A 27,876-nucleotide genomic window follows, 5' to 3' on the forward strand; every position below is an offset into this window, starting at 1 on the left:
AATGGAAAAAACCCACTTGTGTTCTGTCCATCAAAAGAACATCTGCATAACATAACCATGAACATTTTTCTAAGCCAATTTTTGGGGGTACTGAGAACATTTTCTGCTATCTGATGTTAAACCGAGGCTGATCAATGGCTCCCAAAACTACACCATCTAAGTTCTGACTTTTTCTGTTAGTGTCATGTCCACTGCACTGCCTAATGTCAGCACGACAGTTTAGATCAAGGAACTTGAATCCAATCTAGGTAATGCAGGGGGAGGAAGGTGTTTTTGCGGTTTTCATGGTTCTGGATTGTGCCAAGCTTTAGGATTTAAATGCACTATGCCTCTATTCATTTTCTAGCATATATGAGTTGCTTCATATAACTTGGCATCCCCTAACTGACCTTCCACATTTTTATTCTATTGGAATGCATTTATGCATGGTCCTATAATGCCCCCCTTTGATATAGGTTAGTCAGTGCTTTATTTGAACAATTATTCAATGAATCCTATAAAAACAGTTTATTTGTTTACCTAAAAACATGAAATAGAAATCTAAAACAAAATCCTAAAATTGCAGCTTTGGGGCTGAACATGTAGCAAAACAATAATAAAAAAATGTATATATGTGATGAAGGTGCAGTCTGCACAATTTAAAATAGCTATGATTTCATGTTTTGGTTATGCGTTTTGATGTAGGTTTCTTTTGAAAATATATTGCACATGTCATATGGTTAGAGACTTCATTGTTTTTTTTTTTCATCTTCCAGTATCACAAATGAACATGGGGGACTCTGGCATAGACTCAAACATCACCCCCTCTGATGACGGCAACAGCAGTACTCCAGAGGAAGCATTGTTCAGCTTGGCTGATATGTTTCTCTTCTCTCTCATTATTGGTCTGCTCACCTACTGGTTCTTTTTCCGCAAGAAGAAGGAAGAGGTTCCAGACTTCCCAAAAATCCAACCGCCAACGTAAGTGAAGCACAGGGTTGTTTAAGTAAGCCAAAATGTAGAGTACGCTGTTTGTTACTTGTAAAAAATCCATTGCGATGTAACAGAGCCTATGAGGACATCTTTAAGGCAGCAATCCTAGATGTTCTAGTTGGCAGCTCAGAGGACAACCTTACTGTTACCCTCTGAGTTGCAGTGACTGGCAGTCAAATGGGAGGGCATCTTCCTGCTACTCTCTTCCAAATGTCTGTCAGGAAATTATCACTAGTACAATGAATGGCCTGGACCTGGTGGGAAATCTATCTTCACCAGTAATTGTATCCTTTTGGTAATTATTTCTTTGCAGGTCCTTAAGGTGGTGGAATAATGCCCCTATGGTGCAGAGCATTGGTTAATTGATTTGAAGAATGTTCATCATATGTCGGATTTCGCCATGGTGTGTTAAACAATACATCATGGATACCTTACTGAAGCTTGCCAGACCCAGAAAGTACCAAGACCCATCCATTAGATTAAAAAAATCGTAGTAGCTGAGGTCAGAAACTACCCTTTTTTTGTTTTTTTTAGGCATTCAACATATTAACTTTAGTACTGTTGCTTTAAAGCTTTCAGGAATAATTTCTCCATCCAAGGTTTGGTAACCACACTGATTTCATTTTTACTTGTTAGTCCCATTTTTTTCATACTCTTCAAACCGTACATGTATATAACTGATAACCATTTGGATAGTTAATTGGTGGCATGTTGCAGTTCTCAAGTGCATCTGTGCTGCCGTTAGTATTTGAATGCCCTGCTTTGCCATGTTGGTTACTTCAAAAAACCAGCATGTATGTTATGCTTTTATTTTGAAAGTGCTCTTCTCATCATTATGCCTATTGCATCACACCTGGGAATGATGTGGCCTAGCACAAAGTGATCCCCAAACTCCTATGTAGTCCATAAACGCACTCCATTGTATAGACTTTCTGGATCCATCCCAAGACATTTGCTTTTATTTTCTATGATTTTTTCATCTTTTTTCACAAAGATGTCAGTGATTTCAAATCTGAGCCAATTGACCACCTGAATGTAGGTCATATGGTCCTTCCATATATTGTAGTGTTTACCCATGTTATCAGAAAGGATTGGAATCGTCTAAATGACTATTTCATCCAAAGAAACTCCCCCCATGTCGAGGATAGCTGCTTGATTCAGATGCCTTGCATGTTACCTTTCCAAATGAGCTTACAGAGATGCAATGCCTAATCGTTTATATGATTAACTGTCAGAATTAAATGCCAATTATGATTAACTTAAATTAATGTTTTGTATGCTGGGGCCACAGAACCATTTTCTCGACACAATATGTTTTCATGAATTCTGTAATAGCTTGGATATCTTCTTTCCCTTACTGGGTCTGGATTGGACATATTTAATCGGTGTGTTCTCGATCATGTCTGCATCCAATGGGGGGGCTGTTTGTCAGCTGTGTTCTGGTGTATTTTGTTTTGGTTGTATTTGTGTTGATGCATGTTTTCAATGCTCAGGAAACTTTTAAACGTTTTTGTAACATGTTGGTCATCTGCTGGCTTCTACTTTTACTGGAACTAATACTTCATCCCAGCCTCCTCATTGCAAAGTCGAATTTCTAGCTTTGTCTGTACTTGTAGAAGCTTCACATCTTGGGCTTGTTGCACTGCAATGCCTAGTTTAGCAAAGCCAGAAAAGGTTAAATTCACTACCTAGGAAGTTGGGTTCAGTGTGATCTTGGATAATTTTGGAAAACATTTGCAAAGTCTTTTCACCATTCCTCCAGGCTCCTAGAATATCTGTCTCTTGATACAAAGTACAGCGAATTTCTTGCAAAGCATGAGGCAATAGAGGTCAGCATGGCTGCATTTACAGACGCATCTAAAAATGTACACTTACTGGATTCCGTACTAAAGTCTGTGACTTCGCTTCTAGTGACTAGACATTTCTTGTAAACCTGCAGTCTACTTGACTGACATTTCAATGTCTATTGTTTAAGTTGGGGTTCCTTTTTATTCAAGTCTACCATAATAGTCAATAGTGATTTATTGGCAGTTTATGTTGTGCCCATGAGGTCCTCCAAAATAAAGGCCCTAATACAACCAAACTCATAGTCTACATCCTTCTGTAGAGCTGGAAGACATCTAAACAAGTCGGCCATGTAACCTTTAGAATTGGATTATTCATTTCTTATATTTAGCATTTCTCGGGATAGCGTCTGGATTAAAATGTTCTTGGCCTCAGTCTGTTAGATAACTTCATCTGACAGCCATTTCCAGTTTCCTTCTATCGCAAAGAATTGGTTAAGTGCTCCACGTTTTGGGGATCTACACATTGGAAAAGCCAAGGCAGGCTGGTGGCAATGTATCACCTTTGGGGTTCAGCATGTGCCCAATTATTATATATTTTCTTTAATACATGACCACCTGGTGGGCTTTAAAGTGCTTACGGCGGCTGCTCATGGCGTGCAAGACCTGTCCCTTGTCCCATTGCTGACCTTTGTTTGACTTCTTTCCATGCAGGGCAGGAAATTGCCAATTTGGAGGATACATTTTTCCGGATCAGGCCTGAGAAGAGACTGCCTTTGTGTGTTTCCAAGCTGGTTCAGACTGGGTTGGAGATGTGATAGCCCCAATCAATGCACAGCAGGCAAAAGTGCTGTGTGCAAAGGCTGTGCTGGTTGTTACTGATTGGACAACCATCCAGAGTTTGAAAATTGATGGGCCGGCGTCACTCCTAAACCTGAGTTTCTGAATGTGAGGAGGTCTGCAGTCATTTTGGTAGTTGTCCATAGGAATACCATTTATACATGAGTTATAACGAGCACCATATGAAAATAGCTACTAATACTGACATGTTTATAGTTGCAGGAAAAGCACACACAGATTAACAGGGACGTGCTGGAACATAAAAGATATGGCAAAAATTAGTATACTGAAGATTAAGAGTAGAAGTTAGCCTTGGCTAACGCATGTTTTATTTTGTGTCCACAGATAGTTACAGGCAGCAACATACAAGTTGCTGGACGCCCAGCCAGAGTGCATGGATGACGGCAAGGGCGTCCAAAAGCAAGAAGACTATACAATTGAATTAGACTAGCTTTGTGGTATGTTGGTTAAGGCCAAAGTCCCTAGAAGAATCTGGGCAAATGAACACCCAATACCATTGTTGGGAGCAACCGGGAGATTGTACGACTTCTAGCAGCATAGTAAACAAATGGCGTGCAATGGAAGTGATGCAAATAATGTGTTAATTTCCACCCATGTCCTTTATTGAACAGTAATTCTTGCCCCTGAAGAAGTTCTAGACATTGTTGCAAACGAGTGATAGAACAAAACATGTTGGGCACATGATGGTTTTATAGATCCTAAAGGAGGTCTGGGTAACAACTGGACGTTTTCCACAGGTGTGGTTAGAGGGTTACATTGGATACTGAGTCACTTTAGCACTATGCACTTTTATAGCTGTTTTCATCCTATTTTATAACAATTGTTTGTAGGCAACTAAACTTTTATGCTAAATTCAAAGGGACAATTGTGAAGTGTTTTTATGAAATGATCATTAAATGTTCTTGTGGAGTAAAAACTGGTGGTCTTTGCCGATATTAACAGTCCAGGAAGGTTCAAAGAAGTTGTCCATAGGAACCAAATGTCATAAGCAGAGGTTAGTCCTGAACACGGCTGAAGGACGGCTGCAGCGACAGTCATTGCTCAAGCTACCAAGTGAAGCTGTACTTCTTTTCACAACTGGGAAGACCAGCAACTGATTTATTTTCTTAGACTGGTGGGGCCACCCAGCCTCTTCTATGGCTCTGACAGAATCCCCTCCTTGAACTTCAGAAGTGCATGCTGCAGCATTACATCTGGACCATCTCCTGGAGCCTTTTAGTATGTGCAATGTAAGTGACGGAGTCATCAAAACTGTGCTGCCCCATCCTCAAAGCCAGGAGTTCCACTGCATCCTATGTGGCTGTTCTTCACCACGGGGTGGGCTTTTGGTGGATGCAGAAATCCTGCCATTGTGCGCCGGTGCCTGCATTACGGGCTGGGGCTTCTTGAATATTTCCTCATGGCTGTAGAGCCCAGAGTCTTGCTGGATCATGGGAATCGGTCTTGAGCTCTTTTTTATTTGTTTTGGCACCTCGCTTCCACTGCAGCACTGCAACCAAATACAACCCAGAGAAGCTGCATTATTCCTGTGACCCCCCCCCAGCAATCCAGTACAGTAACCCCACCTACCTGAGTAGCTGTTGTTGATCTCAACTCGCCTTCCTAGTTGTTCCTTGATTTGAATGTCCTGGGTGCATACTCTAATGAAGTGTCCCTACCGTTGCTTTAGTATAGGGAACTGGAAAGTTCTTTATAGGGTGCAAAGTCATTAAGTTGTGGCTGCATAGACCTAATATTTGGTAGCGGCACCTGGGACTGGTTGTCCTTTCTAGAGTACCCCTAGCTACTGTGATAGGTAGCTGTCCCTTTGTTCCCTTGGAACCATCACCTTTCCATACTATGAACTTGTGCTCCATAGAATAACATCAGAAGGACTCAGATTTCACAGGGAGGAAGTTTCTCCCCTTCCTCATCCAACTGGTACTCTGCTGAATACGGATTCTTGTTCAGGGAAGGCCTTCTCAAGGCAATCCTAGGTTCTCTTGGGATGCATCCAAATTATTTTTAAGCTATGATGTTTTGTAACATTGCCCCCTCCCCCGTTTTGCATTATGCACAATTGAACCTCTATTGATTCTAGGATGTTACGTATATTATTTGCAAGCCAACTGTCACGTACCTGTTTAGTACAGTTCTATGTGATGATTTTGTAATTTTTTTTATTCGATGTATTTTTTACCAAAACGTTTTTACAGAAAAAATACAGATTCCTTATTTGGGGGGGGGGGGCATCACCCTGTGTCCCCATGTTTTAACCCCCCCAGCTCTCCTCCCCACTTTAATACCTTACCCCGACCCATATATATATATATATATATATATATAATATTAAAATGCAGTATTTTTCCGGTAAAAATGATTCAGTAAATAATAATCGGGTAAAATCAATGGATAACGTTTAGTACTATGACTCTAATGAATGTGTATTAATAATCTTAATTATTTTTGTACAGACTCGGTTCATTAGCTGTACCTTCTACCATGCTCCCGTTTTCCTTAATCTATTCCTAAACTACTTAGCTATTGTACACAAGAGTTTGGTCAGGACTTTCTTTAGGGTTACCTTCTGAGACGCCCATCACGAGTTCTGGATGAGTTAAACTCTTAAACCCATTGAAAGTGATTAGCATAGAGACATGGCAGCTGCTTGTTATTTAGTATGTTGCGATTGGTGCTGCTTTTGATTACTTTAGTGCTGCAAAACTATAAAACAAATATATATTGGCTTGTCTAAAAGGGACCAAACGATCCTCATCCCAACAAAGAATCTGATGTTGAGGAGAGTCATCTGAGATCAAATAAACAGGCTGACAGTCTAAAATGCAAGAGCACCCTATTTGTGACTTCTCATGTAACTACAAATCTGTTGGTTCTAGTAGATCAAGCTCCAAATCCACCCTTTGTCCTCCATTAAGTAAGAAAAAGAAACTTACTTTTACTGTTCGCAATGAAGGGCATTGGACATCTTGGTGATGGGCTCTGTGCACTCCTTGCTTCATGGCCTTAACTGCATAATTACCACAATATACAGTATGCATTTTTTAAGGTAAACATTCCACAAACGTCAGTTGGAAAGTTTCAGCATGTGGTGTTCCATCTGCTTCCCTGGTGAGTAGAAGCTCAAAATATCTGCGGTTACATTGAAGTCAGTATGTTGAACAATGCTGGAAGCAAATCAGAAAGCGAGTGATAAAACCTTTCTGCCAACTGGTCTCATAGCAAGTTTATAGTTTACAGTAGGACTCTTATCAAACACGGATTATGTTTTGCTAGAAATATTTTCATTAAATCGTTTCTATTAATCTGTTTTGTCAATACATCAAAATGCAAATCTATAAAAGTGTACGCAAAGTGCCATCAAAACCCATCATACATTCTTGAAAATGATAATATAGCTCCACATTGTAAACCACCAAACAATGGGAAGGAAAATGGATGTATCTGAATCTCTTAAGATTCATGTTTCAGATGTTTATCTTCTTTCAAAATGAGAAATTCCATTTAACAACATTATTTCTTAAAATGCATTTCCGACATTCGTACAGTGTTGACCTAGCTAATTAATGGATCTTGTGAAGGCAAGAGTTCTACAGGTGCTCGCATTACAAAAACAGTTGTAGAATGCATATATCTGTGGTTCAGTTCCTCCTTCTCATAGAATTTCCAAAGTTGCGTTTCTGATGCATTGTTGGAGATTTGCATAGCTATGCCATGGTTTTCATGCTTTGCTTTTATTTTATAGTTGCCCTATTGCTACTCGCAAAAACAAACCTACCTTAGATACAGGTGTCGGAGCAACTCTTTATCCCGAGACCTGCTTGCTTTGGATCTTCTCTGAATGTTTGGTGGTTCTTTGCGTATTTTTTTTATTTGTGTTGCTTCAGAAGGACAATGCTCCAACAGAACTTCCCTCGGCTTCTCGCACTGCTTTCCGGCTTCCCGTGACTACACTCTCCCTTCACGTAGGCAATGGAGAGCAGTGCTTGCTCTCCTGGCTCTGGCAGTAACTTGAGTGCCTCGGCACCCCACAGCTCATACACCGTGCACCCTGTAAGGAGGGCATCCAGGGGTTCCAGACCCTCTCAAGGCCATTCTCTGCCACAGCATCCCTCCTTCTGCTCGATATGGCTCATGGCTCTCGTGTCTCACGCCATACTTTCTCCAGCCAACTTTTCTCCAGACTGTTTCTGCAGCCCGCGTCTGTGTTCCTCTTCTTGCTGTGCAGCAAGGCTTTTTATACTTATTGGAATTGTAAAGTGTCCACAGGTGTCATTCAATTGCCTGTCCATGATGAAATGCATTAGCTGGACATGCCTAGCTGTGCCATCGATACAACTCCATAGCCCTCTTTTTCGTCTCAGTACCAGAGTGGTGTTTGGAGATATCTGAATTAAAGGAAGTGTGCATAATGATTCCTCCTCATCCTGGTACTTGACTGATGTCTATCTCACTCAAATGAGGATGTGTCATCCTTGTTGGTGTCTTCCTCATCGCAGTGTTGAAGTGGTGTTTTTGGGGGACATTTTGAAGGGAAGAAAAGGGAAAGGGCAGACTCTAGCCTATAAAGGCTTGAGGCACAGAAGGCGAATTCTGAAATTGGAATGGGGATACCATGTCTCCCCGAAGGACGTCCTCTTCCCAACTCCCCACGTTCCCTCCTCAGGTGGACCTCCCTCTGCATATCCAGCCCCAGGGTCGGGGATCCAAAAGTGATAACCTTTCCCTGGCCACCTGAGAGGAGGATTATGGCAGTCACGTTTCCTAAAACCACAGCGTTCATGAGAGCTGTAAAGAGGGTGATTAAGGGAGAGAAAATTTGGTTGTGAAGACCAAATACCATTGGCTATATGCGGCTCCAGTGATAGTGAAACAAATCGTGCACAGCAAAGCACGGTCAGGAATTCTCTGGTGACAATTGTCTGTCTACTCAGTCTGCGCCATATCCGTATCCTGAGAGGGAGGGCAGGAGCCCCCTCTTAGTTTCCCCACCGCAGACTACAGGACAACGACGATCGACATGATTCTACTACTCAGGGTAAGGCTAACTGCGTAGGCATTAGCAGCAATACCCGTGGATCACATGCATCAGGCTTCAACCCCGATTTCTGCCAAGCAACCTGTTCCCAGCCATACTATTTTGCCATTTTTCCGTGTGAAAACAGGTGCAGCAGCATAAGATGGCCACTGCTCCTGTATGTTTACCATTGCCTAGCAACAGCTTCTAACGAGCCGCACACCTGATTGGCTGCCACAATTCTCTTCACGAGACCGGAACTACCGGTAGGCGGCAGCCGGTCCAAGCATCAGAAGGCCCGAATCAAAAGGCCCTCACCTGTCTGTGCCTGTCCGGGCCAGAACGGCCGCCACTCTGTGACACAGCTGTCCAAACAACACCATCCACCACCCATCAACGTGCTGCCTTCCTGCATCAGGCGGTAAGCGGGCCAACACTACTGAGAGCATTTGATTTATCTGCCACCTCTTCCAAGTTAAATCCTCATGATCTAACATATTTTCCTATACGCCATTGCCATTAGTAGCATAGTTACCTAAATCTACTGCCATTCTACTTTTGCTCGGACGCCTACAGACGTGGATAGTTCAGGAACTCCAACCACGTCACATAGACATGCATTTTACCCGAGCCCACCCATAAGCGTTTGTGGCCCCTGGGACAACGTTCTTGTATGTGCCGAGTGCTGAATGATACTACTGCCTTGGTCCAGATACCCAACATGCTTTAGTACCCATTTTAAATGTTGCATCTAGCTGTTTAGATGCTGCGCTTCAGGCTGTTTTAAACATACTACTGGATAGCATTCGAGATACCACATTGGACTTTGTATCTAGTTCCCAACTTGCTCTATATATCAGACTACTCTTAAGGTGCCCATTGTCCTCTGATCCACTGGTACCGCCCAAACTAGTCACACCCAGTATTCCTTGTACCCCAGATGGTACCCTAAGCTCCTGCTGGCAGCGCTCACTCTTCACACGATCCGTACCATTGCTCTTACTTGTTCCCATTACCATTGACTTTACCACATAGTTCATGACCACTTATCTACCAGTTTATCCCACCCAGCCAACACTGCGATGTTATACTACAGTATGCTGTTCTCCCTACTCCTCCATATAGCCTCTTACACCAGCTATCATTTATACCTCACACCACCACTCCAGTCAACCATGACCCCCACACGAGATAGTAGCTTGCTCCACACAGAACTATGCACAAATGGCACATATATCTTACCAAGACCTAGGCATAGCCCACATTTGCTGCATAAGACATCATCCACTACCCTGCCCCACGCCATTCCTGCCCAAAATGCTAGCCTTGCCTCCTGGTCTTGACATTGCTCTTGGCACAGTTGACAAACCTGCTAATGCATCACAAGCATCCCACATAGACGCGATACGCACAGTCCATATCATCCACTCATGCCTACCCAACCCAATATGTTCTGACAACACCCACACCCCTGCCCATCTTGCATCCCCATGCTTGGGGTCCATGCGCCAGTCACGCCTAAGATCGACAATCCTACCCTACACCCCACCCACTTCGAGACCAACACTAGGTGCATCCAGAAGATCCAGACTCTCCTTACGCTCCCATCTACCCCCCAGTCCCCGTAAGATGCCGGTAAACAGAATATCCCCTCTCCCTTTTGCACTAGGTCATCCAGCTACAACCCCAGCAAGCGTACCACAACCTCAACACAGAAACCCACCACCTTGACTCGTTCAGGACAACCCAAACACCAGCCCTCTCATGTGAAATGTATAACATGTGCAGTTCCACCCCCCTCACTCTGCCCAAACATTACCGTTCCGAGTATGCATCTAAAAGGAGGATTATTGAAAGTGCGCTCCATAGGGGCACATGCCATTGATGTACACAACCTTAACTAGAACACCAATTAGACTTCCTTGCACTAACTGAAACCTGGATCCATCAAGCCTCTGGCCCGGTACTGACCCTAGCCATCCCACTTGATTTCACCATTATCTGATCTGACCGCCAAGACTCTACAGGAGGAGGAGTACCAAACATTGCTAAATCCTCTTTACAGCGCAGAGCGTGTAACATAGATAATTTAGATGGTTACGAGCTCCTAGCCCTCAAACTAACCTCCGACCATGCTACATTACCAAACACCCAGCATCTCCAACCATCCAGACATAGATATCCCGCTTCTCATTACCCCTATGCTCAAACCTACAACTGAATTTGTAATACTAGGTGCCATAAATCTGTGTTTCAATGACTCTCATGATCACAAAGCTACAGCCTTCCACACTGCGCTTCAAGAAATGCAGTTCTCCCAATTCGTCAATGCTCCCACCCACACTAAAGGTAGTACCGTAGATTGGATTCTTACCTTAAACACTGAAGTATCTCTAAAGGAGGCGACAAAAAACTTATGCCATATCTACCATGAAACCCCAAGATCCACCCACACCACCTCCCCAGCCAATAATGGTGAGAAACTCTCGCAAGCTCACTCCAGAAATGTTCACCCCTACCCTGAAGAAGCTATTGGAGGCTTAACCCAAAATGATTGCTGATCCAGATATTATATCCCATCTGTCACGCCTGCTTAAACAACTCCATCAATGAAGCAGCCCCACTCGGATCCAAATTACCTAAAACTAAATGTATCCAAACCTAGTTCAATGACTAGCTCATCGAACTAAGAAGAAATAAAAGGGCGCTAGAAAATCTTACTAGAAAAAAACACACCAGTGAGTCCAAAAAATAACTTCAATTAGTATCACAAAAATACAAATGTGCAGTTAAAGCCAGCACCTTCAATTCACGTATTACCAAGGCAGCGTCCAACAGTAAAGAACTGTTTACAATTCTCAGAGAATTGGAATCCATCACCCCGCCCAATCCAACCTTTGCGAGTAAAGCATGGTGCACCACTATACAAAACGTTCTAGCCACTAAAATCACATCCCTCCAAGACAAAATAACTCCCAAAAAAAACAAAACTACTGGCCCAGAATGCCAACACAACCCGAGATGTCCAGTTTGAAAATTTAATTACAGGAACTCAATTTAACTTCTCCCCAGTCACCCAAGACCAAGTAGTTAAAACCATTGCCTCATTCAAACCATCACACTATAAAGGTGATAACTTTCCAGCTAACCTAGTTAAATCCTGTACCCTCCCGCTAGCTCCCATCATCACTAATTTTATCAGCTCTTCCTTCAGTACCAACTCGGTCCCATCTAACATCACAGAAGCTTGGGTCACGCCACTATTGGGGGGGGAAAAAACCCATCCTAGACCCTACAATTCCAACAAACTACAGCCCTATTACCACAGTCTCCTTCCTCCTGAAAATAATTCCTAAACTTGCATACACCCAATTACAAACACATTTAGAAACCAATCACTTACTAGGGGACAGAAAATCAGGGGTCTGACCCAAACACAGCACCGAGACAGCACTGCTTGACCTGAAAAACCAGATGGACTCTATCGGAGAGTCAGGCAACCTCTGCAATCCTACTGCTACTTGAACTCTCGGCTGCTTTTGATTTAGTGGACCGCGACAAACTCTGCCTAGCATCATCTTAGAAACTTCAATTTTCTCAAAATGCAACCATGTCGATTAAATCTTTTCTATCGGAACGTACCTCTAGACTATCTCTACCCATAGACTAGGAGGCGGCAGATCTATACTAGTCCCCATAGGCATACCACAAGGATCATGTCTCTCACCCACTCTAACGCATACACACAACTGCTCTTTGCAGCTTTGGATGATATATATATATAATTTCTGAGGCTTGTGGAATCTGCTTATATCACATGCTGTGCATAGGCCGACATCTAGTGGAAGCTGCGGAGTATTAGTTTGTTTTTCGAAACTCGAAAATGGGCGTCGACACAGGGTGTGCCAGTAATACTATCCCTAGTGTGACTTCCACTGTACCCATGATCCCTCACGCATCTAGGACCCTCAGATTGTTTTTTTCCGCCATACTGGTCGGAAGCATTCCGCGGAGTTCCCTGGCCTTAGCCATACTTTCCCCATTTCTCCACCCCAACGTTGAGTCACCGAACTTCCACACTCTACGCCGGCCCGGAGAAAGAATCGACCGTCGAGAGCTGCACGATGGATTTGGGCCTCGGAAGGCCTCTGGCCTCGGCCCTGCAAGTAGGGAGAGTGGGGGGTGGACATACTCTACACTCTTTGGTATATAGGAACATTCTTATATATTACTACACTTATTAGCCCGCTGCCACAAGGTGCGTATGGAGGGTACCCCTTTCCAATTTTGCCCCAAGTGTAACCGCAAGTACCTTTGGGTTGACAGACACGCCACATGCAATCTCTGCTTGCCGAGGGAACACCCCGAGGCGAACTGCAGAGCGTATAATAGTAGGTTCAAACCGAAAACACTAAAGGACCGTTCGATCACGCGTTGGGCCCACCACGTCAGGCGTCAAGAGCCATGGCAGCGGAGGGCACCTTCAGCGATGGCAGCAACGCCGTGCTTTCGGATGGCGAGGGCAACGTGGCGTCAAGAGACAGCCAAGCATAAGTCCCTGACATCGGAAGGTCGTCCGGCAAGGCGGCTATGGGGAAAACCCCCGGTGATACAAGCGCTACCCACAGCACTTCCACAAAACACATGAAGTCCAACCGAGACTCGACACACACGTCGAGTACTCGGAAAGATGCACATAGAGAATGGTCCGAATCGGTGTCCTCTGGGCATTCTCGATCTAGATCGCTGCATGACTCCAGGCAACCATCCACTGTTGCCAAGAGGGCCTCGCACCCCAAGGTAACGGAGGTTCGATCGTCGGAAGACAAAGCTGACCTCTATCCCCAGACCGCACTCCAGGAATCGACATCAGCAGGCCGCGTAACGGCTGTCCCTGAGTCCCAACCTCCACTCTGGAGAGATGGGGACACTACCCCCGAACCTCAGCGCCAGGCGGCGAAAGGCTCCGTAGGGGCGAAAAAGCAGGGTAAGCACTCTTCCACCCACGGGGAAGGGGGAAAAACAGAGGACGCAGTCCCAGCCTCCTTCCACACCCCAAAGACTTTCTACTCCACATACACAGACGGACAAGTCTCAGTCTTCTGTTATCCCTAAGACCCCTGCTCAAACCAGTAGGTCTAGTCAAGATAAAACGGTGAAAACCCTCCAAGAGAGTCATTCCCAGTTCAAGAGAATGGTCTAGTGATGACATAGACCGAGTCATGTCAAGGATGTCATCATTGGCAGATTTCTACGCCAAGAACCCTGAACACTTTCTCTCTTATAGCCCCGACGGGTCAACACCCTCAGGCTCTAAGGATCCAATACCCCCAAGTAAAAAGTCCCGGGTTGAAGCACCTACAGTCTTCAGATCCCTTCTGTATACAGCCCTATTATCAATACCAGGGAGATCCATCCTTTTGTGAGGATCCAGATTTGGGCATGTTGGAAGAACAAACTGGGACGGGCTACTATGGGGCTGATGAGGACCAAGAGGAGGAGGAGGAGGACGACGACCCTGAAACCTACAGGGTAGATTCCCTGGTAGATAAAGAACCCCCGGTTACCGACTCCCCTGTCGACAACCAGCCTCTCTTGAATGAAGTTCTGTCCAGAGCGGCAGAACACTACCACATTGACACCCAAGGTGCTCAAGAAGAGAGGGACTTTGTCGAGAAGTTAGTGGGAGAAAGGAGACCTGTTGCCCAGGCCATCCCTATCCTTAAGTCAATCCAAAGAAGAATAGACCCTTCCCTTGTTAATCCCAATCTCACTAGGGCAGTAAACCCCAGAATTGAGAAGCTTTGCAGGGCAGCCCAATCAGACCCACTGTACATAAGGGGGCATCTGAAACCGGACTCCCTGGTAGTTACAAACACACGTAAGAGGGCGGGAACACCCTTGTCATCGCTCCTCCCAACAAGGAGAGAAAGAAGATTTATGGCTTGGGCAGGAAGGTAGCCTCCACTTCCGCCTACCAGGCAAGGATTGCCAGCTCCACCAGCCTGCTGGCGAGTGACAACTGCCACCAGTGGGAAGAAGTCGCGGCACTCATAGGTTCCGCCCCAGAACCCTTAAAAAGCCAATTGGCACAAGTTTCTGTGGAGGGAAGAGCTGTGTCCGGTTGCATTTTAAAAGCAACCTTTGATGCCGCGGATAACGCCGGCAGATTGATAGCAGAAAGTACTGTTATCAAAAGGCATGCTTGGTTACAGAAATCTGGGTTCAAACCCGAAACCCAAGCATCATTAATAGATCAACCGGTGGACCCGGATCTATTGTTTGGAAAGGTGGTCGAGGACTGAAAAATGCTGAAAAATGCCAAGGATGAGTATGAAACACTGAAATCCCTAGGCCAACTAACCAATAAACCCCCAAACCAAAGAGGGATTGGCAATTTTCGTCACCCACGCGGACAAAATTCCCAGAGAGGATCAAACTATTCCCAGGGGCAGGGTACACCATGGAACAATAACAACCAGCAGTCTACCCAGGTTTATGACAGGGCTAATAAGAGTGGACGTGGTAAAGGTAGAGGCAGCCCCAGTAGAGGCGGTGGCACGCCTCCACCGAAACAGTGGCGCTCCGTTCAGGGTCCCTTCTCGCGCATCCCCAGTAGGGGGACGCATTTCCAAGCTTGGGAAGGGATCACATCAGACAGATGGGTGCTGTTTACAGTGTGCGCAGGATACTGCATCGAACTTTTAGAGCATCCCCAAAACCACCCTCCACGACAAAAAATACATTCTTTCGACCACCAGAAGATCCTCCTCGAGGAGATCGTCAATCTTCTAGCAAAGGACGCAATAGAACTCGTCCCGGGACACCAGGTAAACAAGGGTATCTATTCAACTTACTTCCTTGTGCCAAAAGTTTCGCATGACTACTCTCCAATAGGTAATCCCCCTCCAAAAAAAAAAAAAAAAAAGGGGGATTACATGGCAACATTGTACATGAAAGATGCCCATTTTCGTATTTCCATGTTCCCAGCGCACAGAAAGTACTTGTGCTTCAAGGTGGACAGTCGGCACTACCAGTTCACGGTACTGCCCTTCGGGATAGCTTCGGCTCCAAGGGTATTCACCAAGGTGCTGGTGGTGGCGGCAGCACACCTACGCAGGGAGGCAATCCCGGTGTACCCTTACCCGGACAACTGGCTCATCACGGGGGAGACCCCAGTAATTTGCAGAACAAACATTCAAAGAACGATCGACCTCCTCTTCGAATTAGGTTTCTCAATAAACCAGAAAAAGTCAAGTCTGGGGCCAAGCACCTCCAAACACTTCCTAGGAGCTATTCTAGAAATGCAAGAGGGGTTGACCTTTCCATCAAAGGAAAGAATTCAGGATATACTGCTGCAAATTCCGCAATATCAGACCAGTCGCCAGATAACGGTACGCAAAGCAATGCTGGGCATGATGGCATCATATATTTACCTGGTCCCCCACGCGCGCCTGTGCATGCGTCCCATGCAGGAATGGTTGGCGAAACAGTGGTCTCAGGCAAGTGGTCAGTGGGGCGATCTAGTGGTCGTTTCGCCAACACTTGTACAAAGCCTTCACTGGTGGACAAGAGAAAATCTGTCCAAGGGGAAACCCTTTTACGATCACGAGATACAGGCTGTAGTCACAACTGATGCATGTCTGACAGGGTGGGGAGCTCACCATCTCCACCACACAGCTCAGGGTCTTTGGTCTCACTCAGTGGCCAAGAATCGTATCAACCTGCTAGAGCTTCTGGCAGTATTCAGAGCGCTTCAAGCGTTCGAGCCCTACCTGTTGAATCTATCCGTGCAGATCCGAACGGACAGCACTACAGCCATGTTTTACCTGAACAAGCAAGGAGGGACTCGTTCACCAAATCTGTCCAAGCTTGCCCAGAAAATTTGGATATCGGCACTCACACGGAACATCTTCCTGTCATTTCAACATGTTCCAGGGGATCTCAATTCTCTAGCGGATGCTTTGAGCAGAGATCCCCTCCCAGAGGAACACGAATGGTGTCTACACAGAGAAATCGTAGAAGATATCTTCTCTCAGTGGGGTTTCCCCACCATAAACCTATTTGCCACAAGCGAAAACAGACAGTGCCCAGGATTTGCATCCAGGTTCCCCCAGCCAGACTCCCAGGGGAACGCCCTGTGGATGAACTGGTCAGGGAGGTTTGCGTACGCTTTTCCACCAACTCCTCTCATCAGGAAGGTGGTCAACAAGATCAACAGAGAATTGATGACGTTCATCCTACTTGCTCCCATGTGGGCGAGACAACCGTGGTTCCCACACTTACGCAGACTAGCGGTGTGCAAACCCATGAAACTCCCGAGCTGGTACAACCTACTGTCCCAGCACCAAGGTCAAACCGTGCATCCTCAACCCAACTCAATGAACCTGGCGCATGGCTTCTGAGGTCATAGAGTTCGGACATCTCAAATTACCACAGAGATGTATGGACATCCTAAAAGAATCTAGGAAGCCAAACACGAGGCACTGCTACTTTGACAAGTGGAAAATATTTGTTATCTGGTGCCAGAATAAGCAAATCAACCCGGTTGATTGCACTCCTTCCACAATTGTCCTATACATGCTCCACCTGCTGGATGCAGGACTGATATTTAACTCACTGAAGGTACACGTGGCAGCGCTGTCGGCATACACCACCTCCCATAACAAAGTGTTGTGGTGGAAAATACCAGTGGTTAAAGCTTTCATGGAAGGAGTAGAGACTTCACCCTCATATTTCAAACCCACCACCAGGATGGGATCTTAAAGTGGTGCTATCTAAACTCTGGGGGGGGGGGGCCCATTCGAGCCCATGTATAAAAGCAGTCTCAAGCACCTGACTTATAAGACAGCCTTCTTAGTAGCAATTACTTCTATAAGAAGGGTCAGTGAAATTCAGGCTCTGTCAGTGCAGGATCCATTCTTTACAGTTCAAAAAGATAAACTGGTTTTACGTACACACCCTAGGTTCTCACCTAAGTTTATTTCTAAATTCCACGTGAAGCAGTCTATCGAGCTTCCGGCTTTCTACCAAGTCCCACAAAGCTCGGCTGAGGTGAAACTACACACCCTAGATGTGCGTAGGGCGGTCCTCTACTATGTAAACAAGACCAGACCGCTAAGGAAAACAGACCAGCTGTTTGTCTCCGTAGCTACAGGCAGAGAGGGAGATAGCATCTCTAAACGTGCCATCTCGAAGTGGATTGTTTACTGTATCCAGCTGTGTTACTCCCTTTCTGAAAAAACTCTGCCTTTCACGCCAAGAGCCCACTCTACAAGAGGCATTGGGGCCACTCTGGCTTTCATTGCAAATGTACCCCTTGACACCATTTGCAAAGCAGCTACTTGGAGCTCTATTCACACTTTTACTCAGCACTACTGCATTGACACCCATTCCAAGACAGATAGTCGAGTGCGACAAGCGGTTCGAAGACATTTATTTGTTCATGACACTTCTCACATCCCACCTCCTCCTCCTCCTCCTCCTCCTTCTATCGCTGCTCGCTAATCTATGCACAGCATGTGATCTGAGCAGATTCCACAAGCCTCAGAAGGGTTACATTACTCACCGTAATCTTATTTCTGATGCTTGTATCTGCTTAGATTCACATGCGACCCACCCTTCCTCCCCTCTGAGAGAAGGCGCATGGATGCTTGTAGTCTTATCTTTCTATCTATCTGCTTGGATTATCTGTACTCGCGCTACTCCTCATGCTACCTCATGTCAGAAAAAATACAATCTGAGGGTCCTAGACGCGTGAGGGATCATGGGTACAGTGGACGTCACACTAGGGATAGTATTACTCGCACGCCCTGTGTCGACGCCCATTTTTGAGTTTCGAAAAACAAACTGTAATACTCCGCAGCTTCCACTAGATGTTGGCCTATGCACAGCATGTGAATCTAAGCATTACCTTGGCAAGAGCGCTCATTATGTCCAAACTAGACTATTGTAACATACTCCTGCTATGCGCTACTAAGAAAAATCTGGCCAAATTGCAACTCTTGCAAAATAAAGTTCTCGGAGCAGCCTTGGGTATCAAAGAAAGAGACCACACATCTCAGTACAGGAGAGAGGCACACTGGCTACCTATACAAGCCAGAATATTGTACAAAACTCTCACCACCACGCATAAATGCATCGCCCAAAATGCCCCCATGTACCTGAACAAATGTCTTCCACTGAAAAAATCAACCAGAATCCTCAGGTCGAACACTAGCATGAAGCTACTCATCCCCCGTTTCAAGAACACCAGAAAAGGACCATCCAGGTTTCCTGTAGCAGCCCCCAGATTATGGAATTCTCTCCCTGCAAACCTAAGCAATGAGACTTCCCATACCCATTTCAAGAAACAGCTAAAAACCTGGATGTTTAATAAATACTAACCAACATCTTGGATGTACCCACAACCATAGAGGGTGGACGACACAACTCAACTTCTCTGATCCTCCTAAATGCTTACCATACCTTGTGTATATGTTGTACAGTTGTCAACCCATTGTCTGCACTGCAATTGTGGTTTTTGCCATTCTCCATTGCCACTGTACATGATGTAACTCTTCTTAAATAATCACCCAATTGAAATACTTTGTACATCTCAGGAACCAGCAAGTCTTCTATAATCATGTAACCTATGCCGTGATACCTCCGGGTTTGGGCGTATCATAAATGCAATAAATAAAAGGGGGAAAAGAAGTGTGGAGGAGGAGGTGGAGGAGGAGGAACAAGAGGAGGAGGAGGAACAAGAGGAGGAGGAGGAGGTGGAGGAGGAGGAACAGGAGGAGGAACAGGAGGAGGAACAGGAGGAGGAGGAGGAGGAACAGGAGGAGGAGGAGGAACAGGAGGAGGAGGAGGAGGAGGAGGAGGAACAGGAGGAGGAGGAGGAACAGAAGATTGGTGGATGGAGTCGGGAGGAAAGAACTTGGTCAGTATAGAAAGGAGAAGGCGACTGCGGGCGTGATTGAATCAAGCTGCATCCCACCGAGCAAGTGCAAGGCATTAGGCATTAAACCAACTCCCGTTCGAACACTAGCCTTTGGTCGGAGTAGGAAAAGTTAGAAATTCCCTGAGGAAGTTAAACCGTGTCCATTTCGGGAGCCGTTGTTAGTCCCAGGAATATATTGGTATATTCGGCCATTGAAGTTAACATTTGATAGTACTAACCAGGGTTACACACGCCCGAGTTAGGAAGAAGGATTTGGCAATACGAGAGGGAGAGGGAGATGGCTCTAGGAACCACACATTTCTAATAAATACCCTAGAATTGTCCTTGAGACTTGCAGTGTTTTCTGTGATACGTGATGTCGGAAGTAGTCACCAGGCCCGAAACACAGGCCGGTCTACGCAAAGAGAAATGGATGAGACATCCGAAGCAGGAGATTCCTGGGTGACTACCACTACCGAACCTCGGCACAGAGAGGTGTGATAAATGGGGGTTGAATTGGAATTCCTAAACCTTTATCGGGTACCCGAAGAAGTGTAGCACCCCGCAGAGAGCACAAGGTAGATCCCCCCCCCCCCCAACCTCCAACCAACCTGCAGCAGCCCAACTGAAAAGCTAAACATCCTGGCAGATGCATCCAAGGGAGCCTACCAGAATAAATAAGAGACCCGTGACAATACTAGTCAGTGGAGAAGGACCCAAGCTAGTGAATCAGACAATCCAGTCTTCAAGCCGGAAGTAACTTTTGACAGTGGAGAGACTCAGCCAGGTAGCGCAGAAGAAGAGATGCCTCTCCCCATTCTGGTATTTGAGGTTAAATCTGCCACAACTAGAAAGCCAAACCAAACAAATATGCAAGATCTGTTACAAGCCCTGTTTGAAGGCCAGTTAAACATAAGCTGCCAACATGAGGAAATCCTGCCCGCTTTACATGGTGCGATGACTAAGAGACCGTAAAAATCTGCTGCGATGCTGAGCATCTTAACCAAGCTTGGCACTGGAGAAGACTCCTCTACCTTCTTCATCAACTTTGAAAGGTTGGCAGAGACTGCAGGCTGGCTTTGTGACCGGTTTATTGAATACATCACCCCATTATTGACAGGTGAAGCACAACTGACCTTTCAGGCTGTTAATCCAGATGGACATACCTCTTATGATTATTTAAAAAGGGGTATTTTGGAGCAATTGGGGTGAGAAACAGAACATTATAGGTTTTGTCTTCGAGTTGGGGAAACTCCTTGACAGTTATCCTTTTTAGTAAGACACCTAGTGAAAAAATGATTCAAGGACAAGACCTAAAGTGACTGGACAGCTACACGAGACAACCTTAGAGGAAGCCATCTAAACGCTAACTCCCTCCAAACGAGCCATGTATGCCCAGGAAACTAGTGGTGGGAGAATTAAGTAGAAGTAAAACTATCATGAAGAGGGGGGGGAGTCCAGTTGTCTGACAACCTGGACCTAGTTCTTCAGTGTCAGCAAGGAGAAGAGGAGCCAGGAGACATGGAAACCTGGTACTCCCACTCGACAAGAAGTTATCAGATCCTTTGTCATTGGGAAGTGGTTATATCCCACTAGGTTCTGTTCAGAAAAAACAAAAGAGCCCATGGAACTGGGACTCCTGCTGGCAAAAAAGACCACTCAATCCAACCCTAGAAGACTCGCTGCCATAGACCGACCCGGAATCGGATCCTGAATATCTGCCAGATCAAGGGGGAAGGGGGAATGGAGTCCGAAGCCTGGGTGGTGTGCACTACAGGGAAAATCAACCGTTAATTACAAATTCCAGTGGAAGTCCAAGGTATCCCACCTAAGTTCGTTTAATCTTGGGGAGTAAGAAAACGGCTATATGCTCCGATTTAATCACTTAAGTAGCTGAATCCTAGGAGTCTGGTGCAGATCATTTGTGTATATAGGGACATTCATATCTATCACCAAGCTATGCTATCTCTACGAGGGCTGAGTCATGAGATACAAACGCCAATGCTAGTAATGCCTGGACTCCCGGCACTGACTTTACTTTTTTTGATGGATGTTGCAAAGTAAGTCAAGTGAATCTTTTTCTTGGAATCAAATGGCCGAAAATCGGACCAGGGGCGAGATTTGAGGGAAAAGGATGGAGATGTGCGATGAGACCAAGTACTTGACCTTGTCAAGAGGAAGGTGGGAGGTATACGGTGGAATCCAGAAACAGCCGTAGCCATAGGTGAGAACCCAGCTAATTGGATGCAAATTCCACCCCGTTCTTGGCAGACCCTTATCCCTATCCTTGACTTTGGGGGGGGGGGGGCATATACTCACCATTGTGTTCTCTCAATTTCAGATACAGCCAAGAAAACAAAGAAAGAAAAAAAGAAAAGAGAAACCCAAGATTGACTGCCCACCTAAAGTATCGACAGAACGAACTGTTGGGCAGCTCCAGCGCCACGACTATCGCAGTAGTCTTGCAAAGGAGCGGGACCGTGGCTGCAGCCAGCTGCCGGACGCTCCCCAAGCAAGACATGCGGGCAAACCCATTGCTGGAAACAGTGTTCCACTAGACCACTGCAGACTTAATGGGGGAAGAGCTCTCCAAGCTTACTGAAGCGGACATCAAACAAACGCGGCAAGCCCATTCACAGGGGTGACTGCATGGAGAAAATGGGCAGTTGACGGACCCATTTTTAAAGGTTTTTTCCTTCACATACATGCCTGGGGAGGAAAAGAAAGCTGCAGATTTGTTGGGGGGGTAGAGGGGAGCGGCCATTCGTCACAGGGTAAGGAATAGGGGTTTATGTAGAGGAGGACGACTACCTAGAGACCAGTAGAAGGGAGGAGCTGCGGCTTGTGGAAAAGTGTTGTGGAGAAGGTCAAGCATCAGTTTAGGATCCCTCCTAGTGATTCTTCAGTGTGCATGGTTCGGAGACGATTGAATGAAGCAAGTATAGTCTAAGGAGTGAATGTGAAGTGGATGAACTGGGTGAAAGAGTGCTTGAGTAGTTGTGTGGGAAGATGGGCAATAGTAGTAGTGGTGAGTAGAAGTGGAGGTATGAGGAGGAGTAGTAGGGATGGGGGGGAGGAGGAGGAGGAGGAGTAGTGGGAAGAGTAGTAGTGTAGGAGTAGAAGTAATAGTGTGGGCGGAATTGTGGTAGGAGAATGAGTGTTCGTGTGGTAGGAGAAAGAGTAGTACGTGGTAGGAGAGTAGTACAGGGAAGTGTAGAAGTGGGGAAAAATGTGAACATCAAATAGTGGAGGCAAGAGATGGGAGGATTGAAACATCTTGGGGACAGAAGAGTGGAGTCAGGTGGAAAGGAAGTTGTCAGAGTAGAAAGGTGAAGGCAACTGTGGGCATGATTGAGATTAGCTGAATCCCACAGAGCAAGTGAAAGACACTATACCAACCCCCATTGAAACACCAACCTTTGAGAGTATGGAAAGTTAGGTTCTTTAGACTAGCAATGGCTACTTAAATGCAGGTTGTCTCCCTGAGTGACTTCCTATTTGACAGTTGAAGTTAACATTCAATAGTACTAACAAAGCTTACAGATGCCTGGATTAGGGAGGAGAGTCTGGGCAGGATGCGATGGGAACAGAGCGAGCTAGACGTTCCTAGAAGGATCTTTTTAAGAGAGCCCCAAGGACTTGGACAGTCCTTGGGGTTCAGTGTTTTCAGTGCCATTTTTGAAGAAAAAGCCTTCCATGTTAGCCTTTACACTTACTGAGAGGTTTGATTTTTGATGCCGTCTCAAAACAAGTAGTCTTTCTCCCATGGCCAATTTTGAGGTCATCCAGTCTTTTAGATGTAATTCATCACATATTTGCTAATCCTTGGGGCCATAGTGTGACTGTCCTATGTGCTACGCAATACACAATTGTAGTTATAATAGACAGTCTACATATATGCTTTTTAGGTGATACAATTCCAATAGCCAAGTGCGTTTAATAATGTTTGAAGTCTGCACACCTGTGCCCATATTAAAAGCATGTTTTCACAAACCAATTCCAATTACTTCACAGGCACTGGTGTTGTATAAATAGCCAATAACATGTTGGAATTGTTTTCCATAGTGCCTTAGTATTCAACTCCAATTAACAGCAGTGCTCCCCTTGAGGCTTTTTGCAAGAGGAACAGCATTGGCGAGCTCTGCACCCAAACACTTCGCCAGGTAACCCCCTGAGTCCACCATGTATCATCTCAGTATTGCTAATTAGCGCAAAGATCTACTGTAGCAAATGTTTTCCTTCAATCGTTAATTTTGCCCTTCTTTTGGGAGTGATGACGTGAACACCTAAATATGCAGGCACTTGAGGTGCATATGAGGGCCCTTCACTTTGTGCTCAGCTTTGAAGTGTGTACCAAGAACTCAATGTACTTTGTGATGAGCTAAAACGAAGGATCTGCAATATCACTGTTACACTACCCCCAATCCAGCAAAACGCATATTAATTAAAATTGTGCTTCCTTTCCTTTATGCATGGCAAATTGTTTGAGATGTTTAAATGTTGTTGGATTATCTCTTCCAGCAAAAATGTTCTGTGTGTTACTGCAGATTTTTTCCTTAACTGACATCTGAAGCAGCCGAGTAGTCCGTCACCTGACCCTTTTTTGATAAATCAGATGGCTTTTTTTTAACCTGTTCTGCACATTCTTTTTCACCCGTGCATATGGTACCCGTTTGAATCCCCATGTTGCGGTGGTTCGGGATATAATAGTTTTTGGGAGAAAATGTAGGTACATAATTGATCCAGCATCATATCCAGACAATTCTTTCATTCTGTTCAGCATTTCTTGACTTTGAAAGGGGAGGGGCCGGTGGGGATTCCTTTAAAGTGCATTTTTGGCCACAAGTATACTGTCATTAAGATCAAGCGCCATTACTTTGTATCAAAATCCCAGACATGTGTGGCCTTCGTAGGATGCCGAGAAGTGATACACAGGTCAGATCAGTGTTGGCCTAATAGTACTGCAGATAGGTGAAACAATTGTGCCTTTGATAATGAATGAATTTTGAATTTTGGTAAGCTTTTAGACCCCACCTTAATGAACATATTTGGCTATGAGGCCATCTCAGATTTTTCCTGTAACAAAGTTGCCAGCCCTTTTTAAAAAAGTATCGACTAGTTGTCATTTAGGTATCTTAATGTTTGTAGATCTTACTTTCTGAATCTTTTGCTTGTGTTCGTGTAATGCCTATTGTACACTTAGAAGTATAAATGAAGCCTAATAGTAAATAATGTTTTTCTATCATTGCAGTATAAGTAAATTCCTTGATTTAGTCAAGGGAAGAAAAACAAAAGCATAAACAATTATTGATTGTTTATGTAATGTAAATTCCTGAAACAGATTATTGGTAATAACCCCCCCTTATTTCAGTCAGTACAAAGAGCAGTATACTGTAGGGCAGCCTTCCTACACTTGTACTGTAGCGTGCAGCCTTTCTTGCAGCCACATCGTAAGAGTTCCCTGCAAGCTTGTGTAGCCTCTGGTAGGGTTGTACAAGATATTTCCCATCCACCTTAATATTCCACCCAATCACTTGGCGACGGACGCTGTAGTGTTGCAACCCTCGTTTGGGCCCTGCAGTAACCAGCCTGCGTAGGTTTGCTTCAGCATCATTGAGTAGCATACAGTTTCACAGCATAATGTAGCACATTGTGGTTAGGTTAGGCGGTTAGTGTTAGCTATGTTAGTTGAACAGGGTGGTTTCGAGAGCTCTGCGTAAGGTCCAATAGAATTTCTGCGCTCGTAGTACCAGTGGGAGTGCATTCCATTGCTTTGCAACAATGACTGGGAGGCTTGAGCAGCCTACTTTGGCCCGTTTATACTGAGGAGTGACCAGTCTGTGGATGTAAGGGGTTCTGGATGAGTGGGTTTTGGAGATCCTCTGGACCAGATATGGGGGGCAGATTTGGAGATGTATCTGTGTGATATTGAGGGTCTTAAAGGTAATCCTTTCTTTGACAGGGACCCAGTGGGCAGCAGAGCTCTTTTCTCGCTTGGGGATATTCAGGGCAGTTCTGGACTGAGGTGCCTACGAGTAGCACATTAGAATAATCCAGCCTAGCGCCCACAACTGCGCATGCAATTGTCTGGCAAGTATCTCAGGAGAGGAAAGGTCTAGCTGCGTTTAGGAGTTTCATAGTGGCCTGCTGAAGAGGATACAGCGTTTACTTGTCTGTTGAGCGGGAGAGTTGCGTCGAGAAAAACTCTCAAGAGTTTTTACCACTTGAGAGATCTGAATAATGGATCCAGAATTGTTAAAGGCTGCATATTTTGGGTAATGTTTTTGAGAACTGCTGGGGTTCCTACAATGAGGAATTCCATTTTCTCATCGTTCAAACAGAGGCAATGGGTGGAGTAGGTGGCGCTCAGCAAAGCATATTCGTTGGTGTAAATGCCAGAGTGGAGGAGGATTTGTGCGTCATCTGCATAGTTTGTGTATGCTATGGGAATCCAGGAGGTTGAAAAGTGGCTTTGTGAAATATAAGAAGGTTGGCGAAATGCAAGAACCTTGTGGTACACCGCAGTCGATAGGAGCCGGCACTGCACAAATATTCTCTGAGAAAACTCTTATTACTCTGCCTTCAAGGAATGAGGCAATCCACGAAGCTGCGTCCTGTGAGAACGATGCTGAGGCGGTAAGGTGGTGCCATAGAATCCTGTGGACAACTAAGTCAAAGGCTGCAGATGTGTCTAGAAGGAGCACTAGGGTGGGGTTCCCATAATCCCTAATTTCAAACATTTGATTTTTCAGGTCAAGAAGAGCCGACTTCGTGCCATGCCCTGGGCGAAAGCCAGATTGGTGGGTTCCTAAGATTGCATTGGATTTTAAGTGTTGTTTTTGAATGTAAGCTGCTCTATCCAGTATTATTAGTAGGAAGGGAACTTTATTGGTTGCAAATTTTTAGGTGAAGTTGGGTCAACAGTAGGTTTCTTTAGGAGGGGGTAAAACTCAAGCTTCATGAGGCTGGTAGGGACCACCCCAGTTGCAAAAGAGGAATTGATGAATGGTGCGTGAGCTGAGGCGCAGTCTTTGACCAGGGGTGCTGGGCAGATGTCCCCTCTTCATCTGGAGGGCTTTAGGCCTTTTAGAATGTGTAGGGTTTCTTCGGTGGAGATATTATGGAAGGTGAACAAATCAATATCTGCAGCGTTGGATAGGGGCATATTGGGGGGCAGGTTCGATTGGGTGATGCTTGCTTGTTTGACAAGAATCTTTTCTATTAGCAGTACTATTTTTTGCAGCTTGGCATTTTGTATACTGGTGCACTAGGCATGGCCTTTAGTCAAGGTGGAGGCTTGGGGGGCCAGGGGTTTCCAGTTCCCTACGAATGGCAAATAAATCTTTGTTGTCTGAGTTGGCGTTAGCTATTCTTGTATTGTAGGTGATAGCTTTAGCAAGGATGATAGTTTTTTTTTGTGTATTCTAGAGATGGATTGGAAAAGACATCCTTCAGGAAATGCTAAGCTAAAGTTCTCCAATCGGTTTCAGCGAGTCTATTTTTAGCTCCGAGGGCAGCAAGGTACTGGGTGTACCAAGAGTTAGGTGAGCGACAAGTTTAGCTTTCTTGGGTGCTGGTTGTGCCATGATGTCAATTGCATTGGCCAGTGTTTTGGAGTAGAGATCTACTAGGATCTTTGCGTTGGAGGTGTCCATAAGCTCAGGATTGAGACTTGCTATGAATGGGAGAAGGTTATCTTTGGTTAGTTTATGGGACAAGGTTGGTGGTAGTATCTTTGTGGGGGGTTTGGTGGGTGGGATGATGGGGGATGGAGAAGGAGATAACATAGTGGTTATACTATGGGGAGGGAGCATTTGAGCTCAACGAGCCATCTAAGGCCCGTCCTGTGTTGTGTGTGGGATTGTGGTTGCGTTGGCAAAAGCCTAGGGCGGCTAGGGAGTTGGCTAGAGTGGTGGTCTGTATGGTCATTCAGCCCTAAGGTGAAGTCGCCCAGGAGGAGCACTTGTGAGGAAGATTTGATATTGAGGCTGAGTGTACGAAGGTCTTATTCGACGGTTAGCGATCGACCAGGTAGGGCAGTAGACCAGATGGATGGTGATCGTGCTGGTGGGGGAGGTCTACAATTTTAGGGATAGGATGTTGCAGTTGTCGTTCATGGAGCTATTAATTTGCCCAAGGTCTAGATGGTCTTTGGCTAGGAGAGCTACTCCCCCTTCCTCTAGAGTTCACTGTCATTCCTGTAGATGGTGTACCTGGAGGGACTTGAGAGGCATAGGGCTGGTCTGGAGGCTGCATGTAGCCAACTTTCATTAATGGCAAAGGCATAGAGTTTGTTTACTATCGGGTCGTGGATATCAAGA

General features: G+C 45.3%; 1 protein-coding gene across 3 annotated transcripts in view; it reads left to right on the forward strand.

Annotated features, from left to right (window-relative positions):
• The window catches only part of POR (cytochrome p450 oxidoreductase), a 964,880-nt gene that overhangs the window by 264,744 nt on the left and 672,260 nt on the right, over nucleotides 1-27,876 (forward strand). For all 3 annotated transcript variants that reach the window (XM_069614934.1, XM_069614935.1, XM_069614933.1), the window contains one exon: nucleotides 756-960. In XM_069614934.1, coding sequence (XP_069471035.1) covers nucleotides 764-960 — 197 coding nt within the window. In that variant the 5' untranslated portion in view covers nucleotides 756-763. The remainder of the gene's footprint in view (nucleotides 1-755; nucleotides 961-27,876) is intronic.

The sequence above is a fragment of the Ambystoma mexicanum genome, chromosome 9 (assembly GCF_040938575.1).
Source record: "Ambystoma mexicanum isolate Mex_15411 chromosome 9, UKY_AmexF1_1, whole genome shotgun sequence".
NCBI lineage: Eukaryota > Metazoa > Chordata > Amphibia > Caudata > Ambystomatidae > Ambystoma > Ambystoma mexicanum.